Source organism: Marmota flaviventris, chromosome 15 (genome assembly GCF_047511675.1).
Source record: "Marmota flaviventris isolate mMarFla1 chromosome 15, mMarFla1.hap1, whole genome shotgun sequence".
Lineage (NCBI taxonomy): Eukaryota > Metazoa > Chordata > Mammalia > Rodentia > Sciuridae > Marmota > Marmota flaviventris.
This window is the reverse complement of record NC_092512.1, coordinates 78343556-78359744: the sequence shown is the minus strand read 5'-3', so window position 1 is coordinate 78359744 and position 16189 is coordinate 78343556. Positions and strand designations below refer to the sequence as shown.

At 37.0% G+C, this 16189-nt stretch overlaps 1 protein-coding gene across 4 annotated transcripts in view; it reads right to left on the bottom strand.

Annotated features, from left to right (window-relative positions):
- St18 (ST18 C2H2C-type zinc finger transcription factor) overlaps positions 1-11353 on the bottom strand; it is a 67621-nt gene extending 56268 nt beyond the window's left edge. For 2 of the 4 annotated variants that reach the window (XM_071602003.1, XM_027932853.2), the window contains exons 1-2: positions 11167-11353; positions 3205-3996 (exon numbers count right to left, since the gene is read on the bottom strand). In XM_071602003.1, the coding sequence (XP_071458104.1) occupies positions 3205-3996; positions 11167-11338 (964 nt within the window). In that variant the 5' untranslated portion in view covers positions 11339-11353. The remainder of the gene's footprint in view (positions 1-3204; positions 3997-11166) is intronic. The other 2 variants (XM_027932852.2, XM_027932854.2) reach the window with 2 other exon arrangements.
- Between the last annotated feature and the right edge of the window lie 4836 nt (positions 11354-16189).

Sequence of the window (16189 nt, the reverse complement as noted above, 5' to 3'; positions counted from 1 at the left end):
GGCAAGCTTCTGTGATACCATGTCACCCCAGTTGTTGGATTACAAACAGTCCTGGGCAGATGGGACACAGCAGGTTGTATGTAATGCAATTACATGGGGGCATGGTTTCAGTGAAAGAGGGAGGAGCAAGGATCCTTCAAGTTGCCGCCTGCACTACCCATAGAGGAAGGGTCAGGACACAGAAAGCTTGAGTTGTAAATGAGCAGTGAGCAGCCAAAGATAGGGACGCATTCAGTAGCAGGTATTTATAGTAACCACAGATAGGATTCAAAAGCAATGACTGATGTTGAGACTACCGTCTTTTTATTTTATAAAGGACCAAAAAAAGCATATTAAGAGTTTGTGATGTTCTGTGACTTTGTGCATGTCTGTTTCCATTTACTCTAAATTTGGTGCCAAATTTCAAGTTGATTTAGGTATGTAAAATCTGTAGACCACTAGTCAAAAACCTTGAAGTTTGATTAAAGTGAACGGAGAGGGGCTGACACCATAACAGAGAGCTGCTCACAGGACGCAGAAGAGCAACAATGTGTATTTTGATGCCCTTCCTCTCTTGGATCTCCTCCAGGCGAGGCCACATTTCTAAACCGCATTGAAAGGTTTGGCGCTGAGCATTTCCCGTCCTTGCCACGCTGTTTGTCTGCATGAAGCCAGAGAGGGTGTTGGAGATAACACAGGCTGGCACCTGCCCAGGTGGGGCCACTGACAGTCCACCATGCACCTTTGTCTTCAAGCCTTTTCTTGGCTGGGCAAAACAAAGATGCAGATTTGAAATGCTCTGGAGGGCAGAACCTGTTCGCATGATAAGAAGCCAGAGCATGAGCTCGGGGCAACTCTCAAGCTGATTCTTCTTTTATTTTCTTTGCACAGTGTTGCACAATGAGGGTGACCTTATACTCTAGTGATGTTAGATCCTAGTTTTCCTGGGACTGTCTTCGTAACTGGTAGACTTGCATAATTGTTCCTATTGTCCCCCTTTACTTAAAAAGTATCACAGTTGGGCAATAAACTACATGATGACTCTACTTACACTGAGACCTCTGGTCTCTAAATGCTTAGTAGCTATAGTATGCTGAAATCTGTTGTAGAATCAATGACTCATCTGAAGGCTTGGGTAAAATGATATTTTAAAATTCTAGTGTTCTTAACAGTGGAGTTGTATGTCCAAGGTGTACACAAAGTCAGAATTGTTTGAAGAAGATGGCTATCAGTCGGGATGGATGCTCACTTAATATGGAGTGCATGTTAGAGAAGAAAAATCCCTCTTGTACTTCACCAGGAATAAGGAACAGAAATGTGAATACTTAATTTAAATTCACAAGCATCCTTATGTAAACCTATAGTTCCCCTGCAATATGGGTTTCACTTTTTTTTTTTTTTACCTGTTTCATAGGAGCCTGGCCCTGATCTTGCAGAGGCTTACACACCCTAAAGCAGGAGCAGACCCTATGCCACAGGACATCTTATTGACTCCTAGAGTCATGTCTCCAAGTGACCCACCATTTACAAATACAGATTCTACTGCTGTGTTAGTTTTCGAAAACAAAAAAAGTTTAAAAAGCTTTATTACAAAAAAAAAAGCCAGAAGATCATCAAGTATTTTAAGCTATGGCTCAAAAAGTTTCTACAAACACTGGATTTCATTGGTTGTAAGATATCAATCATAAGACGAAAGATCACTTTGTATGCAGTTAAGAAACTAGTGTGTACCTTTCTGATTTCAGAGTCATTAGAACGGGAAATTATATATCTTAGAATCAATGAAACATGGTATATTAAAAATTACAGATTTGGACTGGGGATATAGTTGGTAGCGTACTTGCCTCACATTTACAAGGTCCCGGGTTCAATCCCCGGCAACACACACACACACACACACACACACACACACACACGAAGTTACAGATTTGCAAAATTTGGAATAAATTTCATCTTTTTGTCAGATTTGTAGTTCATTAAAAGAAAACAGGCAAATTTAAAAAAAAACTGTATATTAGTGGGAATGCACAGAGCTAAATACAATGCCCTGTCCTGAACCACACATTAGTCATTAGTATTCTGTCCCTATTCCAACCCTTGTAGGATGTTTGCATCGCATTATGATCATGCTCCTTACTACATGACATTATTTTAGTCTTTTCTGTTTTCTCAGCTCTGAGATGAAAGACATTATTTGTCAAGATTGCAGGTGAGTACGCAAATGGAATTAAATGACAAAATTTACAATTCATTTCTAGATAATCAGAACTTCTAAACCATATCAACATAACATTCCTATAAGCCCTTTAGATCTATGATCTTGATTTTCTCTAAGATATTCTTCCCCTAAGTCTGAGAATCACCTAAGAACTATTGAAAAAAAATGAAAACTATGGAGCTCTGAATCTGGCTCCTGGAAATAACCATCTTAAATGGGACTTCCAGGCCCTGCGAGACAACTAGAAAATTCCACATAACTGTTGGAATCCACTGGACCTATCTGGTGCGAGAACTGGTGGAAAAATGGGCAGAATACTCCATGGGGAAAAGGAGACATAATTTTGTTAAAGATTGAGGAGCAATTTTAAAGTATCCTCAAAGTATGTTCACTCTGTCAATTCGAGTTTGACCCAGATATTTATGGCCCTGCATCAGAAAGCTGGTAAGACTACAAACACATTTTAAACCCAGTTTTATCCCAAGAAGGATCAGAGCACCCTGCCTGGCTTACAAGTAACTTAATATCATTTTGAAGCTCAAAAGCGGCCAGATGATTTTGAAGGAGAGTAGGAAAGAAAAATTAAATTTCTGGAATTGATTTGATAATTAAAATGATTTGAAATGCAACAAGTGCTACTACTAACAATATCCAATAAAGTAGTTTTTAAAGGTATGATTTGTTTTAAAAAGCAATTACATGGTAAATGCTGTTGTGTCTAGTTTGCTAGAATAAAAAATAAAATTTAAAAAAAAGCAATTACATTTTAAAAATACATGCAATGAATATTTTTTGGTGTGAAGTTCCTGCAAAACGAATCAAGTTTGATTCAGTAATAATCTATAGAGTAGAGGTAAAAATAAGAAATTATTTATTTCCCAGTTATGAACTGGGACTTTAAAAGAGCATTCAGCAGTCAAAAACTTTCTGGAAGAAATAACAAAATTTAATCTCTTAATCCTAAGGTAATTTTATCCTAAAATGAATGAAAAAAAATGTTTTCTTACGTTTGTTGTTAAAAATTTGTCTTCCACCCATGTCAATAACTTTGGTTTGCCGCCTTTCCCCCGTCAGGTGTTCTAGCAGAAATCTGTCCAGCTCTTTGTAAGTACTGTGGAAAACGCAGCCTCGCTCAGCCTGCAGAGCAATGGCCTGCTCCAGCAAACTCAGGTTCCCCTTGGCTTTCTCCAGATCACTGGATTCTTCTGTCATTGTGGCCAGGCTCTCCCTGTCTTCTTCCTCAGTCTCAGGGAAGGCAGATTGGGCTTTGCCATCCAAGGGCTCCACATGAACATTCTGCGGTTCTCTCAGGTCTGCATCAGGATCACACCTGTTCTCACAAGGGATAAATTTGTCACCTTCTGTTTTTATTTCAGGAATTTCCAGTAGATCTTTTTTCTTATCTGCTAACATGTACTTTGGGCCTCTCTGAGGTTTGGTGTCTTCTGACAAGTTGGAGCCACTGTCCCACCCATTCTCTGCACTTTCAGAGTTACTTTCACTGTCATCAGAAGAGCAGAATGGAGGCTGGGAATCATCCACTTTGTCTCTTCCATCATCAGAATGAATCATAAAACACTCGTCTGTTTCATCACTCTCTGCTTTTAAAGATTGGATGCCACTGTCATTGAGGTTTTCACTTATAGTCTGGACAGACATATTTTTTTCAAATTTCCCCAAGTGCATTAGAGATTTGACTACCAGCTCTTGATAACAAGTATACTGGTCTTCTTTCCGAGGGGAGTTTTCTTGTGCAGTTGAATGAAGATTCTCATCCGCAGGTTTTATCATGATTTCTTCTGTAGAAAAAGAACATCAATATTTGGAAATCAAGAATAAAAAATATTACACACACACACACACACACATACACAAATATATAGCCCCATGCATATGTATGTGCATGCACATGCATATGTATACACACAAATACATAATTAATATGTGTAACATGTGGTCGCTATTAATTTTATAAACATTAGAAAAATATATATGCTCTTAAAATAAAACTTAAAGCTTAATATTCGGAAATTGTCTTTAAATCAATTAACTAATATAATTTTCATACATTAAGAGCTAAGTGCTTCTGGGGTACTGACCAAGACAAAAAGATGATATTTAACAACAGTAGAGTTGTAGATGTAAAATGATTGCCATTGTACCTATTATATGAATTCCCACATCTTAGCCCATGAGAAAAATTGAATATACATAATACTATATATTGTAAATAAAATATTCATCAGATCACTGTGTTAGCATGGGATTATATTTTCAAAGCTTATTTGGTTGATGTTCTCCATTTTTCTCAGATGTACTCTCAGATTTTATGGAATATTAATTAAGATACAAAATACATCTACATAGAGATGATAATTGAAGGAACTCTGAAGCTTTCAGGTTTCTTGTTTACTTTGCAACTGTCACACTAAAATTCCATATTGAGGAAAACACAAACAGGAATAATAAGGATTATCAGATAGTAGCTTAAATAGTAACACATTTCCTGGTTTGATACTTGCGTGCATGTGTGTAAAAAGAAAATGAGATGAGGGGAGGGGTTGATTGGAGAGGCTGGAGACAAGCTAGTTGTCCTCTGTACAGAACCATCTTAGGTTCTGAAAGTCAAGGTATCCTGTGACCTGGAGCAGGCCCCAAAAGCCAGTCTGCCCAACACAGTCAGAGAAATGGCTGCCATCCTAAGATAGCTGTCAGAGTCATCCCTTCACTGATTGAGGGTGACAGTTTAGATATAGAGTGGTGAGCTTACTCAATCCTACCCCAGTGCATATGCACCAACTGATGGTATGGACTGTCTAGGGACACCAATCCCAACCCAAAGCATGTGGAGTGGTGCCCAGCAAACAACAGGTTATGGAATGCACCAAATACCTCAAGGATGGTTCTCTGACACCCACTAGGACAAATAAAACAACACACACACACACAAAGAGGAAAAAGATGAACTGTTTCTGTATCTGAAAGGCAGGACAGGGGGATGGGAAATACAAAATAATAAGCCCCTTTTAAGACTGTTAAAGACACCAAGTGAAGTGTATTCTGTATTAATAAACATCTTTGGAGGAAGAAAAGAACAGCTATTGGTGCGAGGGCTGTGGAAGAGGGTGTCTGTGTGGAAGACAATGTGCCTTTTCTGTCTCATTTAATTTTTTATAAACATTGTCTCTGACAAGGACACTCAAAAATACATCTCCATCATCTTCCTTTCTGGTAATTATCTTCCTAAATCAACACTGGACTGCCAGGATCAAGTAAATATTGCCATAGTAACTAAAAGCATTTTTGGATGAAGGGAAGAATTCAGTCACAACACTGGCCCCTGTAAATAATGCTGATTATAGGGTGCAGTCTTTTGTTGGGATCTATTCAACGTAAACTGAAAAATTTAACATTTTAGTTCCTAGAAAAGAGGCTGGATAAACAGGCACACAATATTTGATAGGATGGGCCTATCCTCTCCTGAATTCATATCAGAGGAACTCCAGGTTTAAATAATATATTAAACATAGTCTAAAATGCAAATGAAGTTTTTCTCAATATCACGGTTGGCTATTAAGAGAAAGTGTAAAGGGTTATGATAATTTTAAAGTATTATGAACTACAGAAAACAAATAAAAAGCATTTTCAGTGAATATGCTCAATTCATTGAACTATTCTCTCACTCCACTTAACTACCCACATGTGTACAATAATGATTTATAGACATTATACCTAATTATGCATATTTGGGCTGTGTTAGAGTGCTAACAAAAGCTCTAGAAAGCAACAATTACCTCTGTTGCTTAGCTACATAGTTTAAAATATTCCTATTAAGTGCAGATCACCAGAGAGGCGGGTGTGACAAACATGCACATGTGCACGACAATGCACTTCACTGTGCGGCTGCCAACTGCTAGCATTTTGGGTCATTTCCAGTTTACATAATTGTTTGGTTCAACTGTTTGTTATATGCTAAAAGAAAATATTTATTAATTATTCTTCAGAAAAAGAGGAGCCCGCCGACAGAGGTGCCTACGTGCATTTCATGCGCTGGTTTCTGGGGATGTTCTTCAAGCTGCAAACCAACTTTCCCTGTTCCCAAACACCTACCTGGCTTTCACTATGGTCATAAGGAAAAATCTGAGTTTGCTTTTGAATTTGACAGATCAGTGAGCACATGCGGGTTTCTCTCATTTTGTGATGGGCCACTTGCCTTTTTTTTTTAAAGGCTATTTTTTATTTTCCTGGGTGGGACCGTGATGTATTTTGAGCTTTTGCCACTGAAATAACTAAAGTAGCCATGTCTATAGAGCCCACAGAGCAAGGGTCAAGCTCTAATGCTGGTGTTCCTCTCTGTGACCACTGGACAGGTAGCTCAGCTCATCTAAGCCTGGTGTCTCTATTCAAACCCCGAGGACAGCAGTGTCACCCTGTGTGCATTCTGTGAAGTCACATGGGAACACCTAATAGGCATTCTGTAAATGATGGCTCTTCTTCCCCTTCCTGGATATTATTTTCGAAAACAGTAGTAATGGCAGTGGGCATGTGGAAGGGTGGGACTGTTCTTCTTTTAGAATGACCAGGAAAACTAATGCCTAAGGAAAGCAAGGTCCACAGGATGAGAAGGTTTAGTGGATTCACCACATATGCAGACTCTGGAATGGTTCAGCAGTTGTCTTTGAAAACTGGCAGCCAGTGCACGATGCACAAATCCATGGGGTGTGAAGTCCAGAGCCCGGGTTCAAGCAGTGTCATACAGTGCTGCTCGCCTGTAAGACACTGACCAGGTCCCTGGTCTCCCCAGTATAGACTCCTCGTCTTCAAAATAAGGATGATTCAATCACCTAATGACTGGATGACTCAACGACCCTTTTTAGGACAATAAATTGATACGTCCCTGGCAAGGTATTCCATTTGTTATTTCAATTAATCTTCACAATAACTATGAGAAAGGTCCTTTCTAGTCCATTTTATAGACAGGAAGCCACAGTTCTAGGGAGCTAAGGGCTTGCTCAAAACCACATAGCTACTTAGCAGAGGGTTGGGCCCTAGACTCATGGCCACCTGGCTTCAATTCTATGTCCTCCCTCTATGACATGCTACTCTACAACCTAAAGCCTAAGAATACCAGTGCCATGATGTTTACCAAACATAGCCACTCCCAGGAAAAACTGCTAACATTACTCACAGCCAATTCTTTTCCTAAGTTTGAGTATTTTCAAGAGTTAATTTAGCCAAATTATATTATTATATTGTGTGCATGTATAAATATGTAGCAACATCCCATCATTATATACAACTATAATGTACCAATAAAAATGTGGAAAAAAATTTTAAAAAAGAGTGAATTTACACAAAGGAACTAGGAATACCATTGTTAATATGCAATATGGAAAAAGATAATCCGTATCCTACAGATAAAAAACACACAAAACAAATAACACAACAACACAAAAACTAACAAGCAAACCAACCTTGACTTTGCTAGTACTATAAACATGATAGGTGGGAAAATTCCTGTGTCCTTGGGGACACAGCCAAGTAGTTGGGTCACTGTGAACAGTGCAGGCCTTTATCTGTTCTGTGTGCATCTCAAAGTATGGGGGTGGAAGGAAGTGGGACTGGGAGGCTTTCCTTGTATACAGATTTTTAAAAATGCTTTTTCCTCATATATAGAAGTTCACACCTGTTTGTTTACATTAAACCAAGGTCTATACTTTGGTAATCCTATAGCAATACACTGATGAATTCTTACATACACATTGGCTATTCTACTTTGAAAACAACTTAAAAAATCCTCTGAAAATCACAACATGTTTTGAATAGACTTCTTCTGTGTCATGGGATATTATTATCACTGTATTTTAGTTCTGTTTCTTTAACTATCAAGTTTACTTTTATAGGCAACTTAGTTTTCAAGGCCTCTTGAAGTTGCAGATTTTACCAGGAATAAAAAAGCTCCAGAAAAATTAATTCATCATTCAAAATTCTGAGATTGCAGTGATTTATTCCTTATTTGCTATTCATTGAGAGGTGATCTGTTAAAAATATCATTCCAACCCCTAATACTTCTATGAGTGGGATAGATTTCCTCAAATCATGAGCATGTGGTCACATTACTGGGAACTCTATGCACTTTCTTGGTTAATTCCATTTTGAGCTGATTCTCATTCTCCCTGTCTGCATTGGGAAAGTCTGTTCTTGTCCTGCTTCTGGATAGTGCTTGCAAGCTCAAATTCCCAGTGAAGAAGGGATATTTGTATGGTTTTGTCCACACTCTTTTCAGTCCCTTTAAATGCCCACCTGCATCTCTTTGAGACAGCTAGTTGAGAATATGGAATGTAGTTTGTGCCATAAAATGGAAGCAGATGTTTATAAATGACCTTAGCCTTCATGAGCACTGTATACCCTTATTATCTGAATGTCCCAGCTGAAGATAAAATTTGGCACACATCTGGCCAGGTAAAGGCACTGGAGTACCCAGAGTAAATGAGAAGCTAGATGGAAAGCATTTCTGCTGGATTGGGCACTAGCTTAGCTCTGGTTCCTTCTGGTTTCTTCTGGGGGGTAGGGGTAACTTGTGCAGAGGGTTGAAGAGGGTTGAAGCAACTTAGAATCTTTGCTCTGTTTACCAGGGATAGGAACAACTATGACCTGCCATTTCTAGAAATTGAGACTTAATGATTTGACATGGTAAAACTTTGCCTGGTCAGCATTCTGAAGGTATGAGAGGAAAGGGAGAATTGGATTACAGAGCATGGTTAACTGGAAAATAATTATTTTGCTTGTCCTTCCAATTGTTTCCTAATTATTTTATTTATAATACCTATAAGCTGTGTTACCTTCAGCATTGAATCTCTTTGATTCCCAATGATCTCAACTGTAAAACTGTGACCATAATTATGTATCTTTGTGGCACTGTAGTATGGATTAAGTGATATAATTTGTATGCCTGGAATATATGAAAAACTAAAAAATAATGGTCACTAATGCTGCAATTTCAGTATATTCATTATCATCAGAAGTAGTTTTAATATTAAGTATAAAAATACTTAGCATTTGTAAACCTGCAGAAAGATGTTCTGCAATGCATATAACTGAATGCTTAACTAAATACATTTGAGCAATATATTCACTTGGCTAACATTAAGTATCTATGATTATCAACAGCTATAGTAGAAGGTGAGAAGACAGCAAGCTAGACACAGTCTTTGGCTCATTGACTTATAAGGGTATTTGATGCAAAATCAGACTCATTTTCTTAAATATTTGGCTAATTAATGCCAGCTAGGTGAGTTGAACCTCAACTCTATTTGCAGTGATTCAATGACTTTCCCTAAAACTAGACCCAACCTGTAATTTTCATGAATCAACAAGTAAAACTGACCATCTCAAGAAAATTTAAAAAAATGTGGAGAATGATTATAATTTGTAGATGAGCCCTGAGTATTTAAACTATATTGGACATCTGCAATCCCAGAAACTTGGGAGGTTGAGGCAGGAGGATCAACCTTTTTAAGGCTAACCTTGGAAATTTAGTGAGGTCCGGTCTTAAAATGTAGAAAGGGCTAGGGATGTAACTCAGTGTTACAGTGATCCTGTGTTCAGTCCTCAGTATCCAATAAATACATACATACATACATATATACCATCTACCAAATACAGAAAAGCTAGACGATTTATTGCACCAGAATCAACTTTGTTTTAAACACAGCATCTTCAACTGCTTCTAAGCTAAGATAGTCAAGATAGGATAAATCTGACCTGAGATTTGTGTTCAGTCAATATACTTTTATATCTTTTAAATTAATACCTATAACTCTATTTATAATAAATAATTATGATCTAAGAATAGTAAGCCCTTTTGTTTGTATAATAATTTCTTTTCAAATAACAAATTATTTAGTATATTTTGATTCCATAAAAGTCATGTTCAGAATTATTAGAACATGCATATACCTCATTTCATCTCTTACTAAGTGAAGCCTTAGCTCTGAATTTGCTTTTTCATAATTTTTTGGGACTTCTGCATGTCCTCAGTTTCAGTCTCATGCACAAAGCCATCAGTGATTTTCCAACTCCTATAGGCATGTGAGCTCACGAGACCAGTGAGAATAGCTATGAACTGGGGAGAAAGAAATTCTAAAGCTTCAAAATAACCTCATTTCACTTAGCATGCAAAGGGTGTTTAAGGAGAGTTAAGAATCAAATTCATGAATTATAATGTGTACCTAAAGGTAAATTTAAATGATTTATTTTGGAAATAATGGACATGGTGATACATTTTCTATATAATTTTACTATTGAAGGAGCCTCTAGGAGATAACTTCAGGTTATTTCTACAGTCCATTGCTATAAATATTTATTCAAAAATATGAAAAATATTAAGGTCACAAACCATCTGCCTTGGTCTATGTTGTTGTTGCCAACTACCAATTATATTTTGGGCTCTAAATAATACTATACGTGACTATATATGTTGATAAATAAATAAAAATAAATGTTCAGCTATATATATGTGTGTATATACATACACACACAATAATCATTAATGATAATCAACAATGAACATTATAGAGAATTTGAGCATTGAAAGGTATTTTAAGGCTTAAATAAGCTCTGTAATTTGAAGGAGTCTTTCAGCAATTAGATACTTACAATATTACATACATAAAATACTCTTCACCTTTAAGGCTTTTATTTTCTTCAAAAAGTGTCATAGCCCAATCCAGTGCCTTTGAAGGAACTCAGGGCAAGGACTATGCTGTTTATCTACAGACCCTCCCTATAGATACTAATTAAAAAATGGATCCTCAAGAGGTGAGTAGTGAATGAAATCAATGTTTGGTTTTTCTTCCAAATGCCAAGTATATTTTTTTACATCATACCAACCATAATTTCTACATAAATTAAGACTGAATCTTTGACGCCAAGGAGTAGATAAAATCAGGGCCACTGTCCCTCGCTACCTGCAGCAGCGCGATCGTTTGTTTCAGAGAGGCCATCATCCTCGGTCCTGTCGTCTCGGTCCCCTTTGCAGTCCATGTTTGGGCTGTAGTGTCGGGGCTTCATTAGCAGGGATTTCCTTTTGTTGACTGGGACACCCAAAGCCTGCTCTTCAGCCCTTCTCTTCTTCGCCATGGAGCAATCATATGCAACACTGTAGTGAGTGGGGCAAATTAAGAACATGGTAAAAGAGCATTTGCTGGTATTAGGAATTTGGCTTTACCCAAAGCCTTTGGAAAGTTGGGACTGGAGGTTTAGGGTTAGCTATTGGCACTAACATAAACAGCCCATCCGTGGAATCCCTTGAACTGTGTGTATTCTATTTTACTGTCTATCAGAAGATATTTTTTTGAAAAAAATCATCCTTAATCCTAAGTAAGCATATGTTAATCTGTGCTTTGCTTGGCGCGACACTAAATACCCAGGGAGGGATGAAACAAGATTTGCACTGGTTTGCTAATCCTAAGAAACAGCTAATGTGAAAAATATACTACCAGATACAAAATATGCATCCACTATGGATAAATCACAAGGTTTTTCAAATAGTTATTTACCACTGAAATTGCTTATCTCTTCCACAGTTGTGCCCTGGACTGGAGATGCCACAGGTCTTGGGCAAGGACTTGAATGAAGGGGCCATTGAACGAGGGGACAAGCTATGAACATTTAATTAATCAATCCATTCCCAGTCTTTCCCCCCCCACCCCCATACACACACACAAAGTGAAAAGATGCTACATAACATTCTGCCTTTTGATTCTCATCCATTTGGCACACAGAACAAACAAATAAAAAGAAGAGAAATAAGATAGGATTTCACAAAAATGGACAACAGTTTATCCTTATTTCTGTTCTCACATGGTTTTATTTGGAAATGCTCCTGAGGGGGTGGCCCTTTCAACACAGATTTCCTACATATAGCTAGGAAATGCAGGCCACTCTATGTATGAAGTTAAGACAAACATTTTCTTGGCAAGATCCTTGAAGACTAGAGAGTTTAGCCAACAGTAAGTCTATGAGAGATATTTATTAAATGCTTTCCAAAGAAAAATGCAGAAGCTTTAGATGAAAAGATCCAGAGGAAAGAATCTTGGACTCAGGGTAATATTACTAACTCCATCTCTAAAAGATGATTGAATTCTCAGCAATATTACTAAACAGTCAAAGACCTTAAACTGTTCTTGCATGAACGTCAGTGCAAAGATGATGGCCTGTTCATGAAAACAATTTGGTTATGATTGCATATGGATTCTTGAATATAGAAGAACAGATGCAAAAACATCTAAGGGAAGGGAAAATGTCATTGTTTCTCAGAAAAAAAAAAGAAAATGATGCTGGAAGCAGAGATAATTCAAGAGTCAGAAATCTTTCAAAAAAATATGAAAAATTGGAAAATTAAAAATTATTCTGACAGGAAGAAATGAGTGAGTTCCCTAAATAAACTAATGTGCTTTCACAAAATATCTCAAACCCAAATTTAAAGTGACCAGAATTTAAGTGCTCTTGAAGATGGAGCAAAAGAGGATATAACCAGATAACTATGAGAGCCAAAAATACTATGTAAGACTACTTGGCAGAGAATAGAGATGGGCATGACTGAGTCTGCTGACCTGTGAAAGAAAACATGGGGGTCTCCACCACATAGTTACGGTGGAGAGTGGGAACAGACAAACAGAACTACCCCACACCTGCCTTTCTGGTCAACAGAGACTCGTTTTTTAAGGAGAAGGGACAGAGATAAGGTAAGGTTACTCATCCAGAAGAAAAGTTTTTTTAGGTACATGAAAATTTAATAATAAATTCAGTGAAATAAGCTAGACACAGAAGAAAAAAATCCATATTTCCACTTATATGAGGAATACAAAATAGTCAAATTCATAGAATTAAAGAATGAAATAATGGTTGCTAGAGGCTGAGCGAAGGGGGAAATGATTAGGAGAATCAATAGGCATAAAATTTCAATCAAACAAGATGAATAAATTCTATAGATCTGCTGTGTAACATCATATGGATGGTAACAACGAGGTGTATTACACACTTAAAAACATGTTAACAGGGTAGATATGATGTTAAATGTTCTTACCACAATAAAATTTAAGACAATGAAGAAGGAGGAGGAGAAGGGTGAGGAGGGAGGAGGAGATTTGTTGGCATCAGGAAGCATGCATTCATGAGAGAGGCATAGTGGGGATGGTTAAGAAGGACTGGTCAGTCAGGAGAAAATATCATTTCTTTCTTTAATGATTGGACTACCTGATCCTTGCAAGGTAATAATAGATGATAATATTCACATGTTGTGAATATTACTTATAAGGATACATATTATTCCCATCATCAAATAACTTACTAATTGATGAAGCTGATATTTGAACCCAAGTCTACTGGTCTCCAAAACTGATGTTGCCTCTTTAATGCTGCTGAATTGGGAAAAAAAGATTTTGGGAAAATTCTGCATGCATTTGAGAATTCATTGAATTAGAACCTGGATAAAACAGTGACCTGTCTAATGAGAAGGAAGGTGCTCACCCCAAGGCCTTGCCCACTGATTTGGGTGTAGAAATACAGGACAATTACACAATCTGAAGATTTTATTGAGTTGCAGCAATGAAAAAACATAATGCAAAAATAATTAAGAATCCCCTTAGCTGGGTGCAGTAGGGCACACCTGTAATCCCTGCAACTTGAGAGGCAGAGGGAGGAATATGGTCAAGTTCAAAGCCAGTCTCAGCATGTTAGCAAGACCCTCAGCAGCTTAGCTAGTTCCTGTCTCAACATAAAAAAGGACCGTGAATGCAGTTCAGTGGTAAAGTGTCTTGGGCTCAGTCCCCAGTAAAAAAAAAAATAAATATACAGTAGTAATGTGTGTGAATACAAATATGTAACAACAAATCCCACTCTTATGTATAATTTCAGTGCATCAATAAAAGGAAAAAACAAAAAACAACAATTCCTTAAATGGATGAAAAAAGTAGCTGACCCTGATGAGATGATTTTGGGGGGACAAGGGATTTGGAAATTGAACTCAGGGGTACTTTACCACTGAGCTAGATCACTGATCATTTTTGCTTTTCATAGGGTTTCAATAAGTTGTTGAGACTGGCTTCAAATTTGCAATCCTCCTGCCTTAGTCAAGCATGTGCACCTCACACCTAGCAAGATGATTTTTAACGGTAATAAAAACTGGGCTCAATATTTATGTCAGAATAATAATTGTGCAAATGTAAGATAAAGGAATAGGTAAGGTTTTATTAAAAGTACAAGTTTGGTTTAAAATAAATCATGGTATTTGATACTAAGGGCATCTGAAATATCTTCAGTAATCCTAACCCATGTAATCTGCAACATCAGTTGAATCTGTTCAAACATCAAATTTCTCCTCTAGTGAATGGAGACGATAATTTCTATATCACATGTTTGAGGATAAAAGAGATAATATCTGTGTTGACAGTGACAAAAAAAGACGTAAAGATGGAGCCGTCTGACTCCCTGCCCAGTGCTCCCTGGACTCCATCAACACCACCACATGCTGTTGCTCTGCAGCTTCACCTGGCACACTGCAGAGTATGATTGCATGTATATCTCTAAGTGCATTATACCTTTTTACATATTATTTATATTTACATAAATTACATCAGATTTACACATAGCATCTGCATTAAATCTCACATTCTGTACATTTCTCCTTTGCAAAGTACTCACAGCCCAGGCAGCATTTGGAGCTAAAATGAAAGGCTTCATAATAAATATTACCCTTTGTGTGTGCATGGAAAATGGTCCCTTTTCTGAGTTTTCCCTGAGGGCACACTATTTTGGCTTTATTGTGACACTTCACTGTGACACTGCAATGAGGGAAAGCCATGCTTTACATGTCACTGAGAGAAATGCCACAAAATGCTAACATATCTTCTCAAGGTTGCCAGAAATCATTTCCACTGGGTTGTTTTCCCATCTGCGGAGCTCTGAAATGTTAAGGAAATAAATGAGCTCTATTATCTATATTTTTCTAGTAGATGAGAAAGAAAGAGAGAAAAAAAATACATTCAGCTCTGCATTTATTGTTCTATTCAATCAAACTGTTGCTTTAAACATCCAGACACTGCCCGCCCCCCAACAGGGAACTTTATCAGTGCACCAAATACTTTCAACACCATATTTCATGTTTTAATATTATTAAAATATATTTAAAGGAGCTGTATTTATAGACCCAGATTCAGTTCTGGAATCATGTTTAGGACAAATTCATTGAACTTTCAGATTTCAGAAACAACAACAACAACAACAAATTAGAGAAAAAAAAAAAAAAAAAAAAAAAAAACAACAACAAATTAGAGAACTGCAGATTCCTAAATTCTATCCAATAAGCAGTCTTCCAGCTTTTCTGGTAATATATTCTCAATGCAAGTTATCACAAGATAAGAAACCAATTTAAAAAAGAGTAGGTCCACCAATTGATATAGCCTGAGCCCCTCAAAAAAAGAATTATACAGAAAAAGAAATGGAGATTATAAAACCCTGAGTCTAAGGAAACCATTTATGTTCCAACATTTTCATGGAAAACTCAATGCAGGAATTTCTACTGATTTCTTTGAATAAAGCAGAATATCACAGACTCATCAAAAGGGGCTAAAAAGTATGAATTTGAGTCAAGAATAAAAAGGCTCACAGGAAGAGAAAAAGGTATAATGACTGAAAAGGGAAAAAGTATTATTTTGCAGAGACATGATTGTGTGTTTGAGGGAAATCCAAAAGAATCTACAGATAAAATCTTATAGTAAGGAAATAAATCTAATAAGGTTACTATTAAAAATTAATTGTACTTCCCTAAACCTGTAACAATTAGAAAATAAAAACCATTACAACAGCATAGAAATATGAAATCCTTGGGGTAAGTCTTACAAAAGAAGTATAATATCCATACAAAGCAAAGAAAATATTGAGAAAATTAAAGAAGATCTAAATAAGTGAAGATGTACATAGAACAAATTA